Here is a 25,671-nt window from a genome sequence, read left to right as displayed (position 1 = left end):
CGGAAGTGACGCTAGCTCGTAACAAAATTTTGAAAATGTAAAAAAAAACGATAAGTATAGTATATCCAAAAATTCCCTCTTTGGCTCGTCTATTACAGATCTCTTCACTCACAAAGGCGCGCCCCTCGACATTTAATAATTGTAGTTTTAATAACGTATCCGTACGACAAGTCTATGTGTGCGTAGCTCGAACGTGTCCTCAGTCACAAGCGTACCGTCAGTCACGCACACTGAGACTAAGACAACGTGTAAGTACGAGGTTTACTCGTGCACATTGATAATTAGCTGTGGAGGGGCGCGCCTTTGTGAGTGAACAGATCTGTACCAAGTGTGTTAGACAATAAGGCTGGTTGTGCGCAGAGAGCCGGTGCCGCGGTCGGCGCATGGCGCTGCCGTTTACGACGACAAACTGTGGATATTCGCTGGATACGACGGCAACGCGCGTCTGAACGACATGTGGACTATCAACCTTGTGGTGAGTCTGAATTGCTAATCAATGGTTGACATACCATTGACATAGCAAAAGAGAACAAGTAGGCTCACTACGAACAAAAGTACATCGCGCGGCTTAAATGTGTGCACGCTGGTACGCACGCACACACTGATAATTTAAGGAGGATTAAGTTTTCTTTAGTCAAGGCTGCGCTGCCATCGGTACCGTACGTTTTGATTTAGCTCGTTCGTCTTACAGGCGGGCCCGCTTCGCGAGATGATCACCTTTAACGTTCGCGTACTCGTACTTACCTATTTTTAGTAATCGGTATAGTTGTAAATTAGCGATAATACAAGTGTAGTGTAATAGTTTCGTGCCAGGACACATAAAAAAATAATAGATACCTACCTACCTATAAAGAATATAGTTATAGTATTATGTGTAGGTAAACATGAGTAGTATGTATACAGTCGCCATCACCATTACGGCGAATTAAAAAATAATATTTTTAAATTGAGTATAATAATAATAATACTTATAACGGCATAGAATCTGTCTAGTTTCTCTAGACACAGATATTAGACGATTTTAAGTTAACTTTCGTACTAAAATTATTTGCCGGTAGGTAATTAATCTAAAATAGACGTTGACAACCCTAAGCGTCCGCGCCGGAGTAGGCATTGCACTTAAGTCTCCTAAAGGGTCGGAGTGGACCTACTTGTTCTCTTTTACTATGCCATTGACTTGCCTTTGGCACAGAATGGATACAGTACCATCACGAACTGGGATTCTAAGGCCACTCGCCACTCAAATTCAATGCAATTAATCCGGATATATCGTAATACGTCTTAAATCGAGTTTAGCTCGACATGTTTTGGGCTAATTCGTAGCCCAAATCCTCGGAGCAACTTCTTCTTGTAACTTGTTGCCATGGTTACGTCCCCTGGACAACTCTTTAAAACACTGAGTTTCTATATGTATGTTTTCTGTGGCTGTGGTTAAAATAAAATTCATCGAGCATACATTTTTGTCGTAGTTACATTAGTAGCATACATTATAACAGTTGTTTTAAGAAACTCTGTCACTGTTGTCTCCTGGACAACGGAATGGAACAAGCAAGAAAACATTTTGTTAGAAATCAAATGGTTTATACATCAACAATCATCTGTGTACCATCTCTACGTACTATCCTCACTTCTTATACAGGGTGAAGTCCGGCAATGGGAGCGCGTGGAACAAAAAGGTCAATGCCCCCCGACATGTTGCAACTTCCCGGTGGCGGTGGCGCGCGGCAAGATGTTCGTCTTCAGCGGACAGAGCGGCGCTAAGATCACAAACGCGCTCTTCCAGTTCGACTTTGAAACACACACGTTAGTATAACACTTTTAGCTTTAGCATAGACTTAGGGGCTGTTTCACCATCCATTGATTAGTTTTAACTGAAGGTTAAATGTGATGCCGTCTCTATTTGTTTTGTTCGAATAGACGTAGACGGCATCACATTTAACCGTCAGTTAACACTAATCAAGAGATGGTGAAACAGCCCCTTAGGGTCGGAAAAACGCCCGTCATTTCAAAAATCTAACCGTTTTAGGCAAGCTTTGTGCAATGACAAAGACGCACCCAGCTTCTGGCCCAGGGGGCAAGTCACATTTTTTAGTTTCCCCCGCGCACACTTGTGGATTGTTAGCTTTTTCAAAAGTGAACGCATAATATAGGTAGTGCCACGAGAGTTGAAGTGAATGATTACATGAAGAACTGATTTCATAAATATAAAGATGTAACATGTTGGCCTGGCGGTTTGCACGTTGTAGTAAGCAAATCAAGGTGACGCTATTTAAATCCTACTGTCAAGTCTACACGTGCAGTGTCTAAGTTAGCTGCACGCAGCGGTCCGTCAGGTCAGCGTCCTTCGAGTACAATATAATAACGGCTTTAGGGCGCTGATGGGGCTGCCGCGGTCTTGCAGCGCATCGGGCATGTTTGCGCTAGCTAGAACGGATGATGTCTATGCCATCATGCGCAAAAAGACTGCCTCGATGCTCAGAAGGCTGTGGGCTAGTCCCAACCCCATTCTGCAAACTGTGGCGGCGAGATATGACTCGCCTTGCATGCTCCACTTTGCCCAGGTGCTGACCAACAGAAGATGAGTCTCCTGTTGGTTGTATATCTTTTTTCAATATTTACTGTACAGTCGGCCAAGAAAGTGGTCTACCAGTTTTGACAAAAGTTTCTGTGAGATCAAATTATCACTAAGGTTGACTTTTCTAACGGAGTGTAAGAGATGCACAAATATGACGTATCGTCTATTATTTGAGATTCCTGACATTTAAAGTCATATATTATTTTGATTTTGTCATTTTGACCTTTGTTATAAATGCAGAAGGTATGCGGTAATGTAAATATGATTCCTTTAATTTAAACCATTTCGATCTTTTTCAAGAAAAACTTTTTGCAACTGAAAAATAAATTATCACTGACAAGTGTCAAGTATTTTTATCGACGTAAATTCAACAAAAGTGTTCTTATATATTGAGATCATGCTTAAACAAAACACTACGATGTCAGTTGTCAATTCAACTTGACATCACGTAAATACATATGATAGAGCAATTGTCACAGTCATAACATTACTGCAAGGGGAAATAGACCTTGTTGTCTCATGACGTTCAAATAAACATCGACTGTAGGGTGGTAGACCAATTTCTTGGCTGACTGTACACTAACATAGTTTTTAAGTATGTTCGTAACGTGTTTACTTATACTCTTGGACCATTTGTTGTCTTCATTTTGAATGAATGAATAAAAATAAAATAAAATGAATGCGTGAATGTCAAAATCCCGCTATCATTAGATACATGACTTGTTTTTGTGTGCGTGACCTCATCTTTTTCATTGATATTTAGTTTTCCTCGATGTCCTAAAAAAAGTCTATAGTGGAGTAAGCCCTTTTGAAAAGACACTCCCCAAGCGTGCCATGATATTTATATTTGTTATTTATGTTTGTCAGTTGGAGCCGCGTGTGCACGGAGCACTTGTTGCGGTGCGCGGGGCCGGCGCCGGCGCGCCGCTACGGGCACGTGATGCTGGCGCACGGCCGGCACCTGTACGTGTTCGGCGGCGCCGCCGACAACACGCTGCCGAGTGATCTGCACTGCTTCGACCTCGACACGCAGATGTGGTATGTGGCGAACAGCATTCTATGAGTATACATATATTGTGATACGTGACACACGGAACATGCTCGGGTCCGGCTACAGAACGTGGCGTAACGTAGTAGGTGCGGGGGGGGGGGCAACAGTCTATAATAAATAGTACTGAATAATATCTACATAATAATATTTCACATTTTTTTCTCACCCACGATTCGGGCCGTCGAATGTTTGTATTACTTATACTGTTACGAAATCGGGGAATCTCCATTATATTGTACAATACCTAATAATAAAGAATTGATATCTTGTATAGGTACAGTCGAGTTCATAAACTTGTGAGCAAAAATTTTATCAATAATATCTGAACACGCTTCTACGCCGTTAACAATAGAGTCGTGTTCAGATAATTTTGATAAAATTTTTGCTCACAAGTTTATGAACTCGACTGTACCTACAATGGTTTATTAAACCTTAACAAGAGGGAGGCAAAATTTTGGTTAGGGCTCATAATGTCCCACTCGCAAAATGTCCCTTTGTCCCTTTCGCAAAAAGTCCCTTTTATAAATGTCCCATTCTTAAAACGACCTCTCTGCTAAAATGTCCATCACATAAATGGCGTCCCGTTCGCAAAACGTCCCTTTCGCAAAAATGTCCTTCCTTTTAATGAATGAGAGAGCCTAATTTCTTTATTTAAACAAGAATTTTGCGAAAGGGACGTTTTTCGAACGGGACATTTTGCTAATGTGATATTTTGCAGACGGGACGTTTTGCGAAAGGGGCTTTTTCAGAAGGGCCATTTTGCGAAAACAATGGGACGTTTTGAGAAAGGGACGTAATTTTGGTGGTGGGACATTTTGCGAGTGGGACATTATGAGCCCTAACCGAACTTTTCTTCCGCCCCGGGCGGCTGTCACCCGCGCTACGCCACTGAGTTTGTGTGACGCGCCGCTACAGATACGGCCATCTACGGCAAAATAAACAAAGATGGCGTCATAAATCATCTGTCACATAAGACACACAGGAACTTAACAGAGTCCTTTACACCCCGTAAAGGACCTCTAGTTTATGTCGTAGTATGACGTCAGAACATGAAGATTTTGTTTTGCTTTTTCTGTCTGCTGAGCAGCTTTTTGAGCACAAACTCAAAAAAAAAACAATCAAAAACAAAAGGAACAGGAGGCTTCCTTCAACTCTTTTACTCTGACAGTACGTTCAAGTAGACTCATGTTACGCATTCGTGATGTTTCGTCAGGTCAATAGTGAACCCAGCGCACGAGTCGCAAGTGCCGGTGGGGCGGCTGTTCCACGCGGGGGCGGTGGTCGGCGACGCCATGTTCGTGTTTGGAGGCACCGTCGATAACAACGTGCGCAGCGGGGAGCTGTTCCGCTTCCAGGTGAGCCCTCATCATCATCATCATTCCAACCTATTTGCGTCCCGCTGCTGGGCGCAGGCATCCTCTCAGGATGAGAGGGCTTGGCCGTAGTCCCCACGCGGGCCCAGTGCGGATGGGGAACTTCACACATACCATTGAATTGCTTCACAGGTGTGTGCAGGTTTCCTCACGTTGTTTTCCCTCACAGCAAAGCACGTGGTAAATGTCAAGTGTAATTTCGCACATGAATGTCGAGAATGTCTGCTTGAGAGGCGATAGGTCAAACCACTAGGCCACCACGGTTTCCATGTGAGGTAGGCCTTAATAACGTCTTGGTAAGGGCGTACGTAAGGTGTAGTTTAGACCTGCAAGAAAAATCATGCAAATTGTGTTACATGACGACCAGATGGCCAAGTGGTTAGAGAACCTGACTGCGAAGCTTGAGGTCCCGAGTTCGATTCCCGGCCGGGGCAGATATTTGTGTGAGTAATACGAATGTTTGTTCACGGCTCTTGGATGTTTAATATATATTTAAGTATGTATTTATCTATAGAAGTATGTTTATCCATAGTACAAGCTTTGCTTAGTTTGGGACTAGGTCAATTGGTGTCAAGTGTCCCATGATATTTATTATTTATTACATCGAGGGTCTGGATTGATCACGTCAAATTCGTTCGCTTTACGGCCTCGCTATGTAATCGCAACTTGCACAGTTTTTCTTGCTAGTCTGAACTGGGCTTTATACTATGACGTTAGAAATTCGTAACGTCCCGGTCTTGGCAATTTTTCAGTAGGAGAGTAAGAAGGTGTGAGACGTACTTTGAATTTCGGAGTAGCTCCACAATATTGAAAAGTCTGGGGGCCTAGTTAATGAAGAAGTGGATTATTTTCGCTACACTACCGTTCTCCATCGTAGCAATTAACACCTTTATTCTAGCTGTGATCTTTTGACGTAAATGTTTTATTTACAAGCTTTTCTTTAGCTTGCCCTGTTTATTTATTTGTTTGGGTCAAATCTTGGAAGCTAAATTTGACCCCACTTCCAGCGGTCCTATTGACTTTAAATTTGACATATTTATGTAAATTTGGTGGCAATACAATATATGGTAGTGACATCGTGGTGGTCCTGCCAGGATCGTTTCCGCAGGAGGACTCCTCAATGGTTAATAGTACCGAATTGAAATTTGGTACGGATAATAGTTTAGATGACAACGCAAATACAGTCAACAAAAAGTACAGTCAGCAAAAAAGCTTGTATTAAAAATGAAATTTGTAACAGAAACTTATTTTTCTCAAACATGACATGAAATATTGACGTTGTGTTACAAATATTAATAGGCTGAGAAGTATCACGCTGCAGGCGCTGCGGCTCAGCTGCTTGCGGGCGGTCACTCTAGCGGCCTGCAAAGAGATTTCATACAACCTTGCAGGCCGCTGGCCGGCAATGCGACCGTCTTTTGTTTTCTGCGACACGCACGCGGCCCACGCACAGCAACACCACAGCACGCACAGCAGCACCGCCAGCAGCCAGCGCGACACGCGTGAACACAACACCGCGACCAGACTAGCGTCCCGCCAGCTTCATTTCTTGTTTTTATTTTTATTTTATTTCATGTAATGTTTGAGAAAAGCACTATACAAGCCTCGGCCGGAACCTGGGGTTGCCGGCCTCGCATCCCTATCCGGCCTCGCTATGCTCGGCCGTCTATATCTGCTTGGCCGGCAACCCCCTACTTCCCGGCCTCTACAGTAATGTACTATTATTACCCAGTTGTCGGATTACCCCCGCTGCACTCTGCACGACGACTTCGGCCGCATCCTCAAGTCGCAGCAGTTCTGCGACGTGGTGGTGTTGGTTGGGGCCGACGAAGTGGCGGTGCTGGCCCATCAGGCCATGCTCGCCGCTCGCTCGCAGTACCTGAGGACTCGCATCAAGTGAGTACCCTGCATCCTGCATTATGCCGTCAATACATGGAATGGATCATACTCGGTCTTCTTACCGAAGGCTGATGGGGTGTAAACAGTGGCTGACTAACAGTAGGGCAGATCAAGTCCAGACATTTGGACTTGAACTGCCCTACTACTACAAGTGGTTTTGATCTCTTCTCATTCAACGAGCTTAGTCCGCCACCAATGTTGCCAGTATAATAACGTTACAGCATGATAATGTTTTGCTTCAGGGAAGCTCGTGAAGAGCTAGCGAAGCGCATCGCCGAAGGGGTAGAGAAGCCAATGGAGGTGTATTCTTACAAGGCCACACCGCGACTCATTCTCAAACTACCGGAGGCCACTCCGGAGGCTTTTAACATGGTGCTGAACTATATTTACACAGACAGGATCGATCCTACTGAGAAAGGTTAGTGTTCAACTACATTTTGTGTGTCATTCATCATTCACTAAAAAAGACGTTGGAAAAATTGTTTATGTATAGTAAAAAGGACAATGGGCTCAAAGTACTCCCTTGTGGTATACTGAATGAGGATTTTTCGACAGGCGAAATATCGCTAGATGGCGTTAGGATCGTGAGGTCCGTTTGACGTTTCAGTTTTGATTGTGATTGGCTCATTTAGATGTTTATCCATCCAATCACAACCGTGACTGAAATGTCAAACGGACCTGACGATACTATTGTAAGGTGATAATTAATAGGAACGTATGGGTGCGAAAGAGACAGAATGCGTGAGTTTAATTGATGTAAGACAGAGAGGTATACACAGTGAGCTTGAGCGATGAATGAAAGGGTCACTACATAAACTCCGTAGCGTCACCGGATCGCCTCACTCGCGAGGTTGCCACGCGCGGACGGCAAGTGGACCATTCGGTGACAGCCCGCTGCTCGCCGCCATAGTGACTACTAGGAAAGTCGTGGACCATGCGAGGTCCACTCGTTGTCAACGCGGCGTCTACCCGTGGACCACCAGTCGACAACGAGTGGACTTCGGTGTCCACAGTCGAGGCGGAGCTGGTCGGGTGCCGGGTGGCTCTAATGAGCTGTGACCATTATACATAACTAGATAGGTAATCCTAAACGCGAAATGAGGGTTAAAAGACAGTCGATCAATTACACTTTTTTTTATTTACCTACATATCGATATTATCGATTTTTTGAACGACCTTACGATTTTCATTTTATACATCGATATTTTGACTATCCTTTAAAGCTTTAGCTATAGCTATTATTCACTTTCTTGGTCTACATACCTCCAGAAAATTATAAAACTCCCTACCTCCATTTCCACAGACGAAGATCCAGCCTCCGGCCACAGTGTTGCTAGTGATGGAGGTGCTCCGTCTCGCTCTACGACTGAACATCCCGCGACTCCGCGGACTGTGCGCGCGGTTTCTACGAGCCAACTTGTGCTACAGCAACGTATTGCCTGCTTTACACGCGGCGCATCATGCCAACTTGAGCTCTGTCAAGGAGTACTGTCTCAGGTATTAACTTTAGTCCCATAGCAATTTATTTTTGTTGCCTTTTTTTTCTGTTTCAGTTGACTGTACTTGTAATGCTATTTGCGTTATTTTGTGTAATGGATTACAAGCAAATCCGATTACTGAAACTTGATTTGCAAAATTTGGCTCAAACAAAATAACAAAAATCGAAGGTATATTGTATTCCGATCCAATTTATGACAAGCGTAAACAAAGCAGCCATTATCCCGACCATAGACATTTAGTGATGTGAAAACCTAGAATCTATTGCAAAATAATTAATCTGTTTAGTAAATCGATTATTGATTAATTGAACAGATCGACTTATTTTTGTCTATTTTATTATTTACCATACTTGATGTAATTCCAATGACTGTTTATTCAATTATAAAAGCAATAACTATTCAAAATCGCTTATTCATCCGCGCATTAATCGATTTTTAAAATGTCAAATTTTCCACCATCTCTACGCTAGTCTATGCTACTACAGATAAAACACATGTTTTAATCAAGAAATAACGTCCGATTTTGACAAAAAAATTTAAATGAAAAATAAATTGAAATCAAGTGAATTTTGGTGAAAAAAAGTGATTAGACATCTAGTTAAAAAACACGAAATTACAGATAAATGTGTTATCGATTCGATCCAGTGGCTGTTTATACAAGAATTTTGTTGAAATTGGTTTGTTTACACTTTTAATAAATTGGATAGGCATATAATGAAATATTTGTAAAAATATATATAATAATTATCCTGGCAACACTAGCCTGAGAAGATCAATTTAAACAGTTCTATGTTATTATAATTATTTAATTATCTAAAAACATAATAAAAGTGACATAAATAATTATTATTGAAAATTGACGTACATATTTACAAAAATTAAATAAAACAACGGTTAAAAATGGCACCAGCGAAGCAAAAATCGGGAACAACAACGGCGGCGGCGGTTGAAAGGATGGTTGACGTTGTTTTGAATTTGGAGACCGAGGTCAGTGAAATTAAAAGAGAGTTGATGAGCTGCAAAGATCTAATTAGCGAGCAGCAAACATTATTAACTCACCAATACAGATGCATTCAAACTATTTTGAATGCAATAGTAAGCAGTCACCAGCCACTTAGTATGGCACAACAGACATCACTCAATGACTCAGGTCCAGCAGGAATAATATGCCTTAACGGTGAAACTCCTGCCGTCAAAAAGCGGAACATGTCGTTGACCGGAGAACCGCTGATGGTATTGATGGGCGCAAAACCGCAAGTGGGGCCTGTACTCGTGAGCCCTGTCCCCACACCCAGGATACCGCGAACCCGCGCCGGTCGTGCTGCTGACAACGAGCAAGGCCAGAGTCGTCAACCAGCCACTGACAAGGATGGGCAGCCAGCGTCAGCTATCTTCGGCTCCGCAACTATGAACGACCCAGCTACATCGTCGTTTGGTCGTGTGCCGCCGGGCCAGCAGCCCAGCGGCGGGGCCGGGCCCATTCCATTGGTTGGGAAGCCCTCGAAGTCGGTTGAATTGCGTGCGGCCCCCCCGCGTCACAGTAGTTTGCACGTCTTCAACCTCAGCCAGGAGACTACCGTGGAGGACATAACTCAACACATTGCGACGAAAATGGGCTTAAAGGATGCTACCTGTGTTAAGCTCAATGTGACTAGGGGCCAATATTCATCTTTTCGTCTTGATGTTCCAGCTGATAAGGTTGGAATAGTGAAGAATTCCGCAAACTGGCCGGAGGGTGTTTCAATACGAAGGTTTAATGTTATCACGACAAAAAACTCGAAGACGCGCACAACTCGATCGAAGCCGGCCTAACAAACGAACGAATACCTACAAGTCGTAACAAATCACATTTAAAAGTCTTACACCAAAATGTTCGCTCAATTACTGGCAAAACGGCACTATTAGAATTATTATTACGCACTGAGGACCCAAACGTTCTGGCTTGTAGTGAAATTTGGTGTAGAAAGCATGAGATTGAGCGCGTGGGACTGTGTGGCTACGAGCTAGCTAATTACTACTGCCGGACATCAATCGAGCACGGTGGCGTCGCTCTGTACGTAAAAACCGGTACCTCGTATAAAAAACGGAGCGACCTACACACCGTAGCCGTTCAATTTCACTGCGAGTTATGTGCAATAGAAATAATAAATTGTAAAGTTATAATAATTGGTATGTATAGAACTGGTAATGGAGATTTTGACATTTATTTAAATAGATTGGAATTACTTTTAAGTAGGTTAAGTGACGAAAACAAAAGGTTCATTTTGGTTGGCGACATAAACGTGGATTATTCTCGGGAAAACTGTTTGAAACGTCGTTTAAATGACGTTCTTAAAAGCTATGGCTCTGAGAATATTGTTCAATTCCCAACGCGAATTTCGCTCGACAGCTCAACATCAATCGACTGTGGAGTGGTACGGTGTGACAGCGGGCCGGTTACCGCGGCGCCCGTCGACACAGCTATCAGTGACCATAACGCTCAGCGATACGTACTAACTGTGGAACAGAAACAATACTGCCCTACACAGACGACTATTGAACGAAGAGTGACTTCTGATGAATCAAATTATTTATTTTACATTGACATTGAAAGATACAATTGGAATTTTATTTATAATAACGACATTGACATTCATGAAAAATTTAATAAATTAATTAGGATTATCATATATTACATTAATATTCATTTCCCTTTAAAAAAACTAAAAATTAAGAATAAACAACCTGCCCCATGGCTCACGGATGAGATTAATGAATACATGCGTAAATTTAATGATTTTAATGAGATCCTTCGGCAGTATCCTGATGAGGAGATTATTGTAGAATGCAGAGCCCACCTTGTGGAACTTATCAAGTCTGCGACATTAACTGCGCGTAAACAGTACAACCACCAACGTCTTGATGCGAGTAAAAATCCTTCCAAGGAAATATGGCGCATCATAAATGATGAAATATCCTTGAAGCAGAGGGGTGGGACCATATCTATTAAGGATGATACTGACACAAGTGTGCCTGACGCTGACGTACCGGATAAGTTTAATGCCCATTTTTTAACAGCTGCCTCGAACTTTACATTACAGTGCAACTATGAGAAAAGCATTGGATATCTGCGGCGCTGCTTATGTGATTTGAACATTCCTGATTTGATCTTACCTGAAGTGACACGGACTGACCTCGACCTTGTACTTAGGAAAATGCTGAAGACTCGGACCACTATGGACGTTTACGACATCTCAGTGAATACTCTTCTGTCGATTTGGCCAGTATTGGCTGACAGACTGGTTACACTGATAAACGACATTTTTCGAAGTGGTATCTATCCGGATGTACTAAAAAATACGAGGGTTTGTCCCGTGTACAAAGGGAAGGGGGACATACATAAAACAGACGCATACAGACCAATTACAATAGTACCAAATTTTTCCAAGATTATTGAGAGTATCATATCATCACACATTATGAACCACTTAGAGACTAATGACTTACTGACTGACAGACAGTTCGCCTACAGGCGCAATATGTCGACAACTCACGCTGCACACCAGATTTTTGACTCGATCATCATGAGTCTAGACAGTAAGTTTAAGGTGGCCGGCATATTTTGTGACTTATCTAAGGCTTTTGACGTCATCAATAACGACCTTTTACTGACGAAACTCAAAATGTATGGTGTCAGGCATAAAGTGCACGAATTGTTGGAGTCATTTTTGAAAAGTCGCAAGCAGACAGTTGAGGTAGTGATGTCGAACGGAGAAAAAATCAGGTCTAAGCCGGGTGACGTCACTATAGGTATTCCACAGGGATCCTCACTCGGAAATACACTTTTTTTAGCTTTTATAAATGACCTGCCTAGTGTTATCACTGACGGTCTCACTGTGCTCTTCGCTGATGATACTACTGTTGTAGTGAGCGCCACCACTTATGAGCAGCTAAACGACAAGATAAATAAAGTGTGTGGGCAGCTGCAGCAGTGGTTCTCAGCGAACGGGCTCATCATGAACCTCACCAAGTCGAACATCATGCTGTTCTCGGGTAGGGGTATCGTGTCACCGCCATCGATTGGTGGACCCATACCGCTATGCCAGCAGTGCAGGTTTCTGGGCTTCACACTAGATCCAAATTTGAATTGGAAGAATCACGTTGACTCCCTATGTGGCAGGTTAAGCAGTGCGGCCTATGCTTTGCGCAAATTAAAGCCCATTCTGGCAGATGGTGCACTAAAGCAAGCATACTTTGCGTATTTCCACTCGTTGCTTTCGTATGGTACCATACTATGGGGAAACTCCACGGACTGTGAGCGCGTAATGGTTCTGCAGAAGCGGGCAGTGCGGGTTATTGCCGGTATCAACCAAAGGCAGTCGTGCAAAAAAATTTTCACAGAACTTGGTATCATGACCCTATCTTCGTTGTATTTGTTTCAAGTTATTATGTATACGCGCACAAACATATCTAACTTCAGTCGAATGGGCGTAGCTGGTAAGATCACTCGCAGCACGGGTCGCTTACGGGCAGTCCCTCATAGAATGGCATTAGCGGAAAAAAACCCGCGCGTTATAGGGCCCAAATACTATGAACACCTACCCTCACACCTAAAAAGCGAAAGGAACGATGAAACGTTTAGCCGTCGACTAAAAGACCTTTTGTTGGAAAAAGCGTTTTATTCCGTAAATGAATTTATGAATCTGACATTTTAATTTAATTGTTTAAATTGTTATTATTATTTCTTGTTTTTATTTTATTGTTTTTACATTGACATTTAAATTGTTACTCAATTATTAATCTTTACATATCCTTGACATTTATTCTTTATATACATTTCAATGTGTTTTCAGTCTGACGATCCCTTGAGGAGAACCAGTCTAATTTTAATTGTTTACATTCACATGACATGCTTAGAATTTTATTTTTTATAATTATTACTAATCATATTACCTTTGACGATTTCAATACAAATTCTTATAACTGACATTTATGTAAATTATAATGTAATGATGTATTGAATGAATAAATAAACTAAACTAAACTAAAATATACACTTATGAATTTGTCGAATACTAATACGAATTTTCTGCTTCGCAAAATAGACATTTTCCAGAAGTTTGATTTAATATCGTCTAAGCAGATTTTGAAAAAGATTTCGATCGTATGGATCACATCATCCTGCTATGTAAATTAATAATGGCTTCGATATTTGCTGTATTATTCATAGCTAAGTGAATTTTTATTTTTTTATAGGACGTTAAGTACTAGTTTTGGGTGGCAATAGAACAATTTGTGTACTGTTTTTGTGTAGGGTTGCTCAGGGATCCCATCTGGGTCCGTTATTATATAACTCCTGTACCTACCTATACTTGATATCATCATTGTTTAGTTAATGCGGACTTTTTTCTTAGATCCTCTATCTGTTGATGGTTTTTTTTAAGCTACGGAAAAGACTAACAAAATATTTTCAAAAAATTATGACAACGGCGACTATACGTAGACGATAAGATCTTTAGTATTTTATCGTCTCAAAAACTTTCTGTTAATTGTGTTCCTTTTCCTTCAGGTTTCTAGTGAAGGACTACAACTTCACGCCGATAGTGATGTCGGCAGAGTTTGAGTCGATGGAACAGAGCCTGATGGTGGAGGTGATTCGACGCCGTCAGCAGCCTCCCGCCAAACTGACTGGCCACCAGGAGGTCGTCGAAGATATCACTGGTTAGTGATCACCATTAAAAAAAAATATCACAAATTTTACGTCAAGAACTCAATGTTGCTTGTGCTATGGGTATTATGTAACCTATGGCCGTATTGTCTAACGATCTGACGTTCGCGATCGCATTCACCGTCTTTTTCTTTCCACATCCTATATATACCGTGTGACAAAAAAAAATGGTGAAAGTGGTGATTCCGAGTGCGTTAGACTAGCCTCAGTTTTAAATAAATAAAAAAACTTGTACAGGCACAACGTTAGAGCAAGACATGTGCGTGTTTTTGAGCGGCGCTGGCGCAGAGCTGAGCGACGTGCGTCTGCGAGTGTCCGGAGCGTCTCGGCCCGCGCATCGCTCCATCCTCGCCGCCAGAGCCGCCTATTTTGAAGCCATGTTCAGGTCGTTCTCACCACAAGACAACACTGTCAATGTAAGTGTGCAAACTGTCATGTAATTCAACGAACATGATTGGATATGCTGACAACTTCATCATCCTCATCATCATCATTGTATCAGCTGTAGGACGTCGACTATTAGACATAGCCTTCCCCCATAGACTCGTTCCATCGGTTGGATCATCTTCATGATTAGTTGCCAACACTAACCACGCTTGGCGACCGAGTCGGCGACCGCGCAGTATCCTATAGGATGTAAAAATTGCCTAGAAGACGCTACTGCCTATCTTCTGGTATCATCCCTTAGCCGGTTTCTAAAGGGCCAAAGAGAGGAGAGGGGGGACAACATTCTAAACCCGCGCCCCACGGCAACTTCACTCGCTGTACGCGTCAAATGTTGCCAATTAAAAAAAAAATTGTTGAATATTTCCATTACTTACAGATCCAAATCTGTGACACAGTGCCCTCAGAGGAGGCGTTTGATTCGCTCCTCCGCTATATTTACTACGGAGACACGAACATGCCCACAGAGGACTCCCTGTACCTATTTCAAGCGCCTATATATTACGGTAAGATTCAATGTTTCACTAGCTTATGCAAGTTATTATTATCAGCTTATTTTATCCCACTGCTGAGCAAAGGCCTCCCTCCGAAACTTCCACTGCTTTTTGTCCACTGCATACAAGGACCAGTCCTTCAAGAAGTAGTCCAGATCATCCCGGCATTGCCGACTAGTTCTGCTAGGTCGCCTATTTGAGTTAGTGGGCGTCGACTCGGTGGTTGTCTTGGTTATGCAATTTATGTTTATGGTAAAGACAATTAAAATTTTATGGGCACATTTTTACCACGGCGTCTTTTGTAGGGTAATCCAAGGTTTTCCTGTCTACGCCTACACACCTACTAAAGTGTGTTTAAACTTTGATTTGACTGTCAGGTTTCACGAACAACCGGCTGCAAGTGTTCTGCAAGCACAATCTACAGAGCAACGTCACCCCGGAAAATGTTCTGGCGATACTACAAGCGGCGGACAGGATGCGCGCTACTGACATCAAAGAATATGCGCTCAAGATGATCGTACATCACTTTCCACTGGTTAGTATTTTTTAAATGCTATAAAAAACAAGGACTATGTACATTTTCAAAGGCTCTTATAACAAAGCCAGAACAATCTATAAACATGTTGTTTTTATTTTCAGGTTTTATCAATTTTACTTATTGATTTCTTCGTCATTATTTTGTAAATTGATTTAAGTACGTACAACTAAGTACCACTGCGGTGGGCTAAAAATGCAATAATACGGCAATCGAATCAGTATTGTTCATGAAATCTTCGAATACAACTATACCTACATAGTAACTATCCCCTTCCTCTCCCTGTACCTCATTTAGGCGGCTTATGGGAGTGAGATATAAAAATTGTCTATTATCAGGTGGCCCGCCAAGAATCGATCCGCGTGCTAGCACAACCATTGCTGGTGGATATCGTGATGGCTCTCGCCGAAGAGCGCCGCACCGACACGCCGCTGCCGCTGCAGCCGCGATCGCTGCCGTCCTCATCCTCCGCAGACACGCTCACCGACGACCACGATTACGTCCGAAATAAGACCCGGTCTGAGTTCTCTAACTACTGGTAACTTCGCTTCGTGAAGCAATGAGGGTTTCTGTGACAGCTTAGGCTAGTTGGCGCTAGTATGGTGAGATCAGTTCGACAACTTTGACTTTCGCGTCACGTTTATGATTGGTTTAAAAACTAAATGAGCTAATCGTAAACCAGATTGAAACGCCAGACGGACCTCACGATACAACGCATTCTAGCGATCTATCGTCTGCCAAGAAACGCTCATTAACTTGAGTCTTTGTAACCGACCTCTGCTAGTAGTGTAAGCGATAGACGTTACAGAAAACCGGCGCCGACGCTCTTAATAACACTGATTAGGGGCCCATAAGCGAACAACAGACTAGAAAACGCATGAAAGAGGAACTGGGTCGATAAACTTTTTCTTGTACCTCGTTGCGATGGTTACAAACTAGACAACTGTAAAACTGTCTCTGGAGAACGGGACAGAATAAGAAACAAAAAAAAGTTGATTGACCCAACTAGATATTAACATTAAAAGTATGACAGTTACTTAGAATGTGGTGCTCTCATTTAATTTCTATTCTGTATTGTGTCAGGTTATCAATTTCTTTTCATACATAGGTATATCAGACTTGTTGAAAACAGGGTGTTTCGTATTAAAACTGAAAAACCATTCTAGGGGCTTGACCTACTGGTTAGGGGTGTTTTGGTCCATTTCCTTTATATTTTATGACCTGACGGGGCCGAAAGATGAAAAAGACATCCTGTGCAACAAGGCTCTCAAATATAGCATTTTATTTGATAGTGCATAGTCAATTATTAGGTAGGCTACTATTTTGATTGTTAATGTTATATTTTATAATTTTAAGATTTAAATGCATTTATTACAATATATTATGTTAGTTGCATGAACACACATATACATTTTTTTAAACACATATTTTGAGTTGAAAACCTTGTGAAATGTATTGTAATTCAGTTTGAACTACAAACTGTGGTTTTACGTAGGTAACTTACCATAATGTTGCAGATTTCTAAAATTATGTTACATAGAAATGTAAATAAAAAATTACTATAAAAAATGAGAAGTTGTATAAAATATAATATACAGCCTTGTTTTGATGTTTGCATGTATCATAAATCGGGGTGAATTTGATCAAATTGAGGCATATAAATAAGGTATTTAAAATTGCAATAAAAATCATACTATCTGTACACTAAAAAATAAAGAAATCTATATTGGGTATACAAATGAGTAAAAATGAGTGAGTTCATTGTCGAACTAGTTCATCAACATTCGCCTCATTGTTCAAAGCCACCCAAGTTTATGGTGGCAAAGTTTATATGTGACAAATATTATGTTTGAAATTTACTCATATATGTAGTTTTATCCCTGTAAGACCTCCCAAACTGCAACTTCGTGTCAGAAGGTTGAGACTAACTTTTCCGAGAATGAGTTGCAATCCGATGCTGAGAAATAAAACCACTGGTATAGTAAGGAAGTAGTGTGGTATGCAGTTTCAACTTGTCCAAACAGAGCTTTAGTACCACCACAGAATGTGATTTAGTTGTAGCCTCTGGTGAAAATATCAACAATTTCGGAAATAAAAAAACACTAATTTATTATGTTAGATCAACTCTAGATTCTAAAATATTGCAGTCAGCTAGTCATCTGTCTCCGTTTAGATTGTCTTATAATTTTCTATGCAGACACAATTGATAACTGATTAGTGTCCACTTTTCCTAAATCTATCTCTCTAGTCATTATTGTATTATTTTTTTAGTATTTAAGTTTACTAGGTAAGAGCTGGTTCCGTTGTCGTATGTCGGGCCCGATGCCTGAATTTTGATCGGATGTTCCATTGGCAGAACATATTATATGAAGCTATTCACACTTACCCAACATGATTTTTCCTGTAGAAATGATTGTCATCCAACACAATGCGGTTTCAACTCCTGACAAGTGGGAGCCGGGGTAAGACATTGTTAACTAGGTAAATACAATTTCTTCGGGTAACAAAAGTCACTAACTGCAAAAAAAATAGTGGAACCTTACGATGCTATGCATAAGTTTGGTTATCCCTCTTGACTTTAGGTGGTAATGAGTGACTTTTGCTTGTCACCCGATGATTTGTTCCATGGATCCAATACATGTTCTGCAAGTTTAACCTTGTAAGTCAACAAACTTTTAAAAGTACAATCAAATAAATTTGAAAATCACCAATTAAGGAATTTTGGCTTAATCTGGAGCACTTTCTGATATTTAAGTCGGTATTTACGAGAATAAGTATGATTATCACCAGGGTTCGTAAAATGCGAGCAAAATTCATTAAAGTGCTAGGGTTCTCATAATTGTCATCATTTCATTAAATTTATTTTGCTCCCATTTTACAATTCCTGATTTGGTAATCACTTATACAATTCCACAATACAACACAAGTCGGAAACTGGGAAATGGTCCACAAGTGTAAGTTAAAATGAATGGGATGTTATTGTATTGGTATAAAGCAAATAATACCTCTAAAGTTTTTAATTAAGTTTAATTAAATCATAACAAATGAACTAATAAATTATTCCATCTTGATCACATTGTTTCATTGATGTTTATTGGCTAAATTTGTGCTGAACATCCTTCCAGAGTTTACCCTTGTTTATGCTCTCGAAGATGGAAACGGCAACTAAGTCGAAGGTTCGTTCAAAGAAGAAGGAACCTCCAGCGACGACCAGCAGGAATGTAGACGTCCTTTTGAAGACGCTGCGATTTAGAGCCCCAAACATCGACATTTTTAAAAATTCCCTTGTGCTCTCGTCTCGTGTTCCCGCACCTACAAAAATGTAATAGACATAGACAAAACAAACGAAAACGCGAATGTCAATGTCAAAAATGTTGCCATATCATATCATAGACAAGTTTAACATAAAGGTGGGGCCACATGCGGTCGCTCGACGCTCGTTTCCAACATCAAATCTGGTCACGTGACATTTAGCGATAAAGCTGAAAATGTTGAGCTTTATCGCTGGAAGAAAAAAAACCTCTTTAATTTTGGAAAAACAGTGTTATTTATTTCTTTTATTTGTACCACTGCACTGCCACGACTGCTACTAAATGAGATTAAGAAATCAGCTTTCAAGACCAAGAATATACTGTATAGAGTTAATTATTTTTGCCTATTTCTGAAAGAATGACCAAGGCGACATTAAAAAGACTTTTTATGCTCTAGTGTATAAAGTAAAACCTACGTCTCAGATCAGCAACTATTACGAAACTCGAAGTTCGTGTCGTTCCCTCTAACAAACTATTTAATACGAGCGAGAGGAACAGTACGACACGAACTTCGAGTTTCGTAGTAGCCCTGCAGGGCGTCAACAGCCACAACCAAAAAGGTTTCAGGTTTCTGTATATTTTTTAAATAATTTTTAATTTATATAAAACTCAAAATCAGTCAAATTAATCAAATAAAAAATAAAACTAAAAACTCTAGTTAAAGCAAAACTAGGAACTTTCTAGGGTCGTTTTATGCTCTTGTTGTAACAATATACTATTTTTCTATGAATTATTTCTCACGGGGAAATGATACAAAAAACCAACTAGTTATCAGAAGCGCACTCAATGAAGTAGGAAAAAGAATATATCTTATATTTTATTAATTTCTATTAATATTCAAAAGTAAATACTCAATACTATTTGTTATATGGATCTAACTGATATAACTATAAATTAAATTTTAATTTCAACTCCAAATTTTGTTACTTTTTAAGGTTCCGGAGCCAAAATGGCAAAAACGGAACCCTTATAGTTTCGCCATGACTGTCTGTCTGTCCGTCCGTCCGCGGCTTTGCTCAGGGACTATCAATGCTAGAAAGCTGTAATTTTGCACGGATATATATGTAAACTATGCCGACAAAATGGTACAATAAAAAATTTTTTTAGAGTACCTCCCATAGACGTAAAGTGGGGGTGATTTTTTTTCTCATCCAACCCTAGTGTGGGGTATCGTTTGGATAGGTATTTTAAAACCATTAGGGGTTTGCTAAGACGATTTTTCGATTCATTGATTTTTTTGCGAAATATTTGACTTTAAAGTGCAAATTTTCATTAAAATCGAGCGCCCCCTCCCCACATAAAATCTAAACCGGTGGGTAGAAAAATTTGAAAAAAATCAGGATGATAGTAAGTATATCAAACTAAACTTGGATGATTCCATAGAAAGATCCTTAGAAAAATATTACTTATTTTTTTCGTAATGGCTACGGAACCCTGTGTTGGGTGTGTCCCGCTTTTGGCCGGTTTTATTTTTATTTTTGCTTAAGTGACTAAATAAGAAACAAACAAGCTGAGATATGTGGTGCATAGGAGAAATTCGTGTCTGCAGGGCTACTGCGAAACTCGAAGTTCGTATCGTACCGTCCTGCTCGCTCTCGTATTAAATAGTATAAGTGTCAGAGGGACCGCACGACACGAACTTCAAGTTTCGTAGTAGCCCTGCTGTACTCCTGTCCAGTGGTTGTGTAGTGGTATAGCACGCGGCACGGAATGCTGAGGACCTGGGTTTGATTCCCAGCGCTGGTCTCTTTTTCTGGTATGTTTCAGTTTGTATTTTCAATATAACTATAAAGTTTTCAAATAAAATAAAAACATTATTATTGGCAAAATATATTGTCTATTTACAATTTAAAAACAAATAAAATGCTGGTATGAACATTTCTTAAAAATAAATGTGAGTACTGAACTGAGACAATACAATACATTGTACAAACTAACCCATTGTACGGAATGATATTTGAGAAAAAAGTAAAATAAACACCATTCAAACTATAAATTACTAAAACATTTTGGCATTTTTTTACAGCTAACATAAAAATACATGAATGATGACAATTTTTTGACGCATAAAAATAGATGCTGTTGCAAATATTTTTTAGAAAATGTGAAAAAATCTAGATGACAAAATTAATAAATGATGGTGTCTAATTTTTGTCTATGACGTATTTCATCACATGCACATTATTTTATTGCTTTTGCATGCCTCTCCAACTTAATAATTAATATGACTTAACTGGCGCCTATTGCATTATGCACAATGGAATTAAATTTTTAAGATGCCAGTGGTACTTACTTCATTTTTAATAATAATCCGAAATTTTGATTGAATATAATTAATTTACGTTGATATATCATCCAAAATTATAATTATTATAATTACAATAAATATCCATGACTGCCAATGGGTTCCCCTTAGGGTTTTTAATAAATAAAAATGGAATATGCAATACTGCACATAATCTACACTTCGCCAATATGAATATTCATAAAATGATTATGTTTTCATTTTTAATACACTGGTAATTTATGACCATAGAAAATCTTGCATTCTGAACAAATTAGATGTACTACTGAACTTTACATTGTGATGTTCCCACACTTTAACTATGTCAGTGATTCTTAACCTTTTAAGAGATGAGGAAGGAACCTTTTGATTAAATCTATCTTGAGAGAGACCACGAACTACTTCACCGCATTTATAATATCATCTTGGTAACAGTGTTCATATCAGAATGATGATGTATCAAGGTCCTTTTCTAAAGTAAACGCACCACACATTTCCCTAACCAAACCATTGAGCCAAGGACCACTGTTAAGGACCACTGAGCCAAGTATATTGTTAGTCAAGTGTTAGTACCATCTAAGACAACCGGTATGTTGGTACAGAGCATTAGCGACTTAAAAAAAAACTTCGCTTCCAAATGTAGCCTTAAAACTTGTGGTTCATCAATGAGAAATAGCTTCCAGTTGCATTTGAATACTTTCAAATTCCTTACCAATGGCATGTTTCTAGCGCAGACGGAAAAACGGACTATGGCAAAACCCTTCGCATGTATGTTGATGTCATTCTAAAACATGATACAACAGGTTTTTATGTCCGAGTGACCGCGAAACAGCTCATACTACGAAACTCATCAGTGCATTGAATATAATATGTACTTCGTCATTGTACGTATTCCCGCCTGCCGTAGAATAGACTGACTTTTAAAGTCTGTTTAAAAATTCAACATAACTTCATATAAAAAAAAAAAGATTCAAGTCATAATTTGCTCTGTACCTATCAGCATTACACCCAGTGTAACATTTCCTTAATTGGCCGTTATAAAACTTTCCTCATTTGTTTACAAAATTATCCTTAATATTCATTCCGATATGGCTCAATCACAATTGATGGTTTTGGTTTAAAATAACGATAAAATAAACATTAGAATTGTAGAATTGAACAAGTACGGTTTTCCCGAAATTACTCATCAATCACGGGTGTACCCAAATACTATGAGCTTATGATGTTCAGGGAACATATTCCCCTCAAACACTGGTATATTTTTAAACAACATTGACATTTTTAACATGTAATGTAACTCATAACAGTGAAGTCATAGAATAGGCCATAATATATACTCACAACATAAAAAATACAATGGTAGCTTAGGTATCTTGTATGCAAACAAAGCAAAGACAAAATAAGTATTGTGACCAAGCCATTTAGATAATTTCAATCTGATGGATGAGACTAACTAACATTGGCTACCATGAAATAAACATGAAATGATAATTAAATTAGTGGTATACATTTATATATCCTATGCAACATTTTCATATCATACATGACACTCCACCACACAAATTTGATAATGGGAGTACAATCATACACATACCTATGCATTCATAATATCCTAATGTAATTTTTGGAGTCAACATTTCCATATAACATAGATGCTCCATATGCAAGGGATTGGTCAACCTGGCACACAAATCTAGAGGTTATCTTCATCATTGTGTTATATCGTCACATTTACACTGCCAGTTTAGACAAGACGTTAGGCATGGTGTTCCAAAGCACAGGCATAAAACAACTTTGAAATTAATGCTTCACTGACTGCAACAACAGTAGGCAAATAAGTTGTAGTGAAAAGTGTACAAATGATTCTATTGTGCATTGTTTGCAGGCCATGATTTCCAAAAAAAATGAAACAAACTGGCACTTCAAGTGTCATTGTGGCATTTTTAAGAGATCAACATTATGCGTTCCAAATTCATTACATTACCATATCTAAACGAATTACCCTTGTATTTATCAATTACCGTTACAATTGCATATTGAAGCAGGAACCATGCGGCATTGACATAAGCCAATTTTACAATACGTTTTTTCTTGACATTTCAGTGAGAAATAACACTTGTATTTTAGTTCCGAGGTATTTAGTGCCCTGCTAGGGTTGTGCATGTCCCACAATTTTTGAGCACAGTGATAAGTGTCCCGGCACTCTGCCCTATGTTCACAACTAGCAACATTTCTTTTTAGCAGTTTTGCCTCTATTCTTCAAGTTAACTGTGTCTTTTGGGGCTACATTTTGTCTCTCCTTCATTTCCAACTTTGATCTTAGTACCTGAAATCAGATATTTCATTAATTGTCTCTAATTCTGAAAGAAACAAGGAACTGCACTGTTTCTTCTACACTGGTACATAATAAATATAACAGGGTGCATAAACAACTAAATTTCGTGACTGACTTTTCTGTCTCCATTCAAGTATTACGAAAAAGCAGTTCATTAAATATGATTCTATCCCTTCCACTGATCAATAAAAGTAAAAGATCTTGAATGATTAAAGCCACGACATTTCCATAGTTTCCTTTAACTCAAAAAAATCCGGCGAATCGGGAACTAATCATTTTAGTGTAATAAAAATACATCATCTTTCAAACTGTCCTCATTTAGACTACCACATCCTATGCTTCGTGTCATCAAAAATAATCAAAACATAGAACCCTTCATTTACAAATACTTCTTCCTCAACTCTGTGGTTTTATTTTATCAAAGTTCTTGTTTATGTACAAAAACTTCTGTCTTTTATAAAATTGAGATTGTCATTTATCTTACGCATTATAATTATAAATCAGAGCTCGACAGGTTATAGCAAAAAACATTTCGGGTAAATACATTCATCATTTATGCCAAAACCAATCAATAGCTCAATTTGTTTTTTATTTTTTTATTTTAAAAAAGTATAAGATTTACATACTGTAGGTACTTTTAACTACGAAAATAAATAAAAAAATGGTTTGTTACTAAAAATTAAGTGTCATATTTAGTTTAAGGCAACCCTAAGGATTACGTAAAATGTTGATGGGATTATCACTTTTGGACAACTTTGAGTTGCATTGCATTGTATATAACTGAATATTGTATGCATGTGTGTAGATGTAAGGGCGATACACTTACATCTCATTTCATTTTCATTTTGCAACTGGTGTTAAATCATCATCATCATACATAGTAGTTGGATGTAGGCCTCACCCAAAATATTTTTAAATAAACCTGTCCAAACTGATCATAATAAATAATACAGCTGGCACTTAGAGGAACAGTAGTAACAAAGCATCATACTGAAAATCGAAAAAACTAATCAACACAACTTACCATTTTTGTGATAGTGAGAAACATCTCCTCAACATTGATATTCTCTTTTGCGCTAGTTTCGAAGAGTGGTATATTCATTTGGCTGGCGAACCTCTGTGCATCCTCTGTGACCACGACTTTCCGCGACGGGCAGTCGTTCTTGTTTCCGACTGTAACCAATTACATAAACATCACTTAGCTTACGCAATAAGCAAAATGCGCTCTATTTACCATGGTTGGCCGGTTTTTGTTTTCGGTTTGTACACATAAAAGTAGTTCAATGGAGTTAGCATAACAATTATTCTTGAGGTCTCTTTGTAATAAAACCAATGTTTAACGCTGCAGCAAACAGAGTTCAGTTTGAATTGTGTTAAGATTATGTTTATCATATCCAATTTGAAAGGGGGGACAGTATGATAGATTGCAAAATATAACTTAGTATTGGCGTTTTTAGGGTATTATACCACAAAAAGCAAAACGGCACCCTTTATTATTTGCATGTCTGTCGGTCACACTCAAGTTGCTAAACGGGATTGAGTTGGAAATTGGTACACATGTTAGTTATCTGACTGTTTAACATAATTTGTAAAAATCCAAGTTTTAGTTAGATAGTGAAAAAGTTTATATTATAGGTCTATAAAAATCACAATTTTATAAAACTTCACCAGATCGCCGAGTTGCCAATCACCAAAAGCCCATTATAGAAATAAGAAACGTTTATTGTTTAAAACCGTGTACAAATATAAGTTGTACTAATGATTAATTTTTGGTTATTTAGATACAAAATCATCAATTTAAATCAATTTACTGTTAATCTACCACCAACGGAAGCGGAAAACGGACTAGGATAGGATCGCGGCAATTGTTTACCACAACCTATTTTGTTCAGAGCCAGGCAAAGTGATGAGTAATTTAGTGGAAAGCCATTTTTATTAATAAAACTGACCAGCAATTGACTTCTTTCAGTTGATCGTAATTATTGAGTGATTATTATTTATCAATATAAATATCAAATAATAAATCTCATTGGACACAACACCAATTGCCCAAGCCCTCTCATTCCGAGAGGACGCCTGTGCCCTGCAGTGGGACGTATATGGACTGGGATGATGACAACACTAATTGACCTAGTCCCAAACTAAGCAAAGCTTGTAATATGTA

General features: G+C 39.3%; 3 protein-coding genes across 3 annotated transcripts in view; 1 reads left to right on the top strand and 2 right to left on the bottom strand.

The window, feature by feature from the left end:
- The window catches only part of LOC141431483 (leucine-zipper-like transcriptional regulator 1), a 20,681-nt gene extending 2,033 nt beyond the window's left edge, over positions 1–18,648 (top strand). The window contains 13 exon segments of the mRNA XM_074092672.1: positions 361–475; positions 1,640–1,803; positions 3,443–3,613; positions 4,840–4,981; positions 6,732–6,895; positions 7,141–7,316; positions 8,202–8,214; positions 8,216–8,395; positions 13,946–14,097; positions 14,342–14,520; positions 14,928–15,054; positions 15,420–15,577; positions 15,916–18,648. Coding sequence (XP_073948773.1) covers positions 361–475; positions 1,640–1,803; positions 3,443–3,613; positions 4,840–4,981; positions 6,732–6,895; positions 7,141–7,316; positions 8,202–8,214; positions 8,216–8,395; positions 13,946–14,097; positions 14,342–14,520; positions 14,928–15,054; positions 15,420–15,577; positions 15,916–16,119 — 1,945 coding nt within the window. The 3' untranslated portion in view covers positions 16,120–18,648.
- ox (ubiquinol-cytochrome C reductase complex subunit oxen) lies at positions 18,586–18,891 on the bottom strand (the record flags this gene model as incomplete). Its single annotated transcript, XM_074092098.1, is given in 1 exon segment — positions 18,586–18,891. A coding segment is annotated over 1 exon segment (180 nt). The 3' UTR covers positions 18,586–18,668.
- A 1,811-nt stretch (positions 18,892–20,702) lies between these two features.
- Positions 20,703–24,680, bottom strand: LOC141430806 (ras-related protein Rab-35-like; the record flags this gene model as incomplete). The annotated part of the gene is given in 2 exon segments (XM_074091661.1): positions 20,703–23,498; positions 24,532–24,680. Coding segments are annotated over 2 exon segments (254 nt in total), but the record flags the coding sequence as incomplete, so codon positions are not given.
- Positions 24,681–25,671: the final 991 nt, after the last annotated feature.

The sequence above is a fragment of the Choristoneura fumiferana genome, chromosome 9 (genome assembly GCF_025370935.1).
Source record: "Choristoneura fumiferana chromosome 9, NRCan_CFum_1, whole genome shotgun sequence".
NCBI classification, from domain to species: domain Eukaryota; kingdom Metazoa; phylum Arthropoda; class Insecta; order Lepidoptera; family Tortricidae; genus Choristoneura; species Choristoneura fumiferana.
The sequence above is the reverse complement of the archived record's forward strand: the minus strand, read 5'-3'. Positions and strand labels throughout refer to the sequence as shown.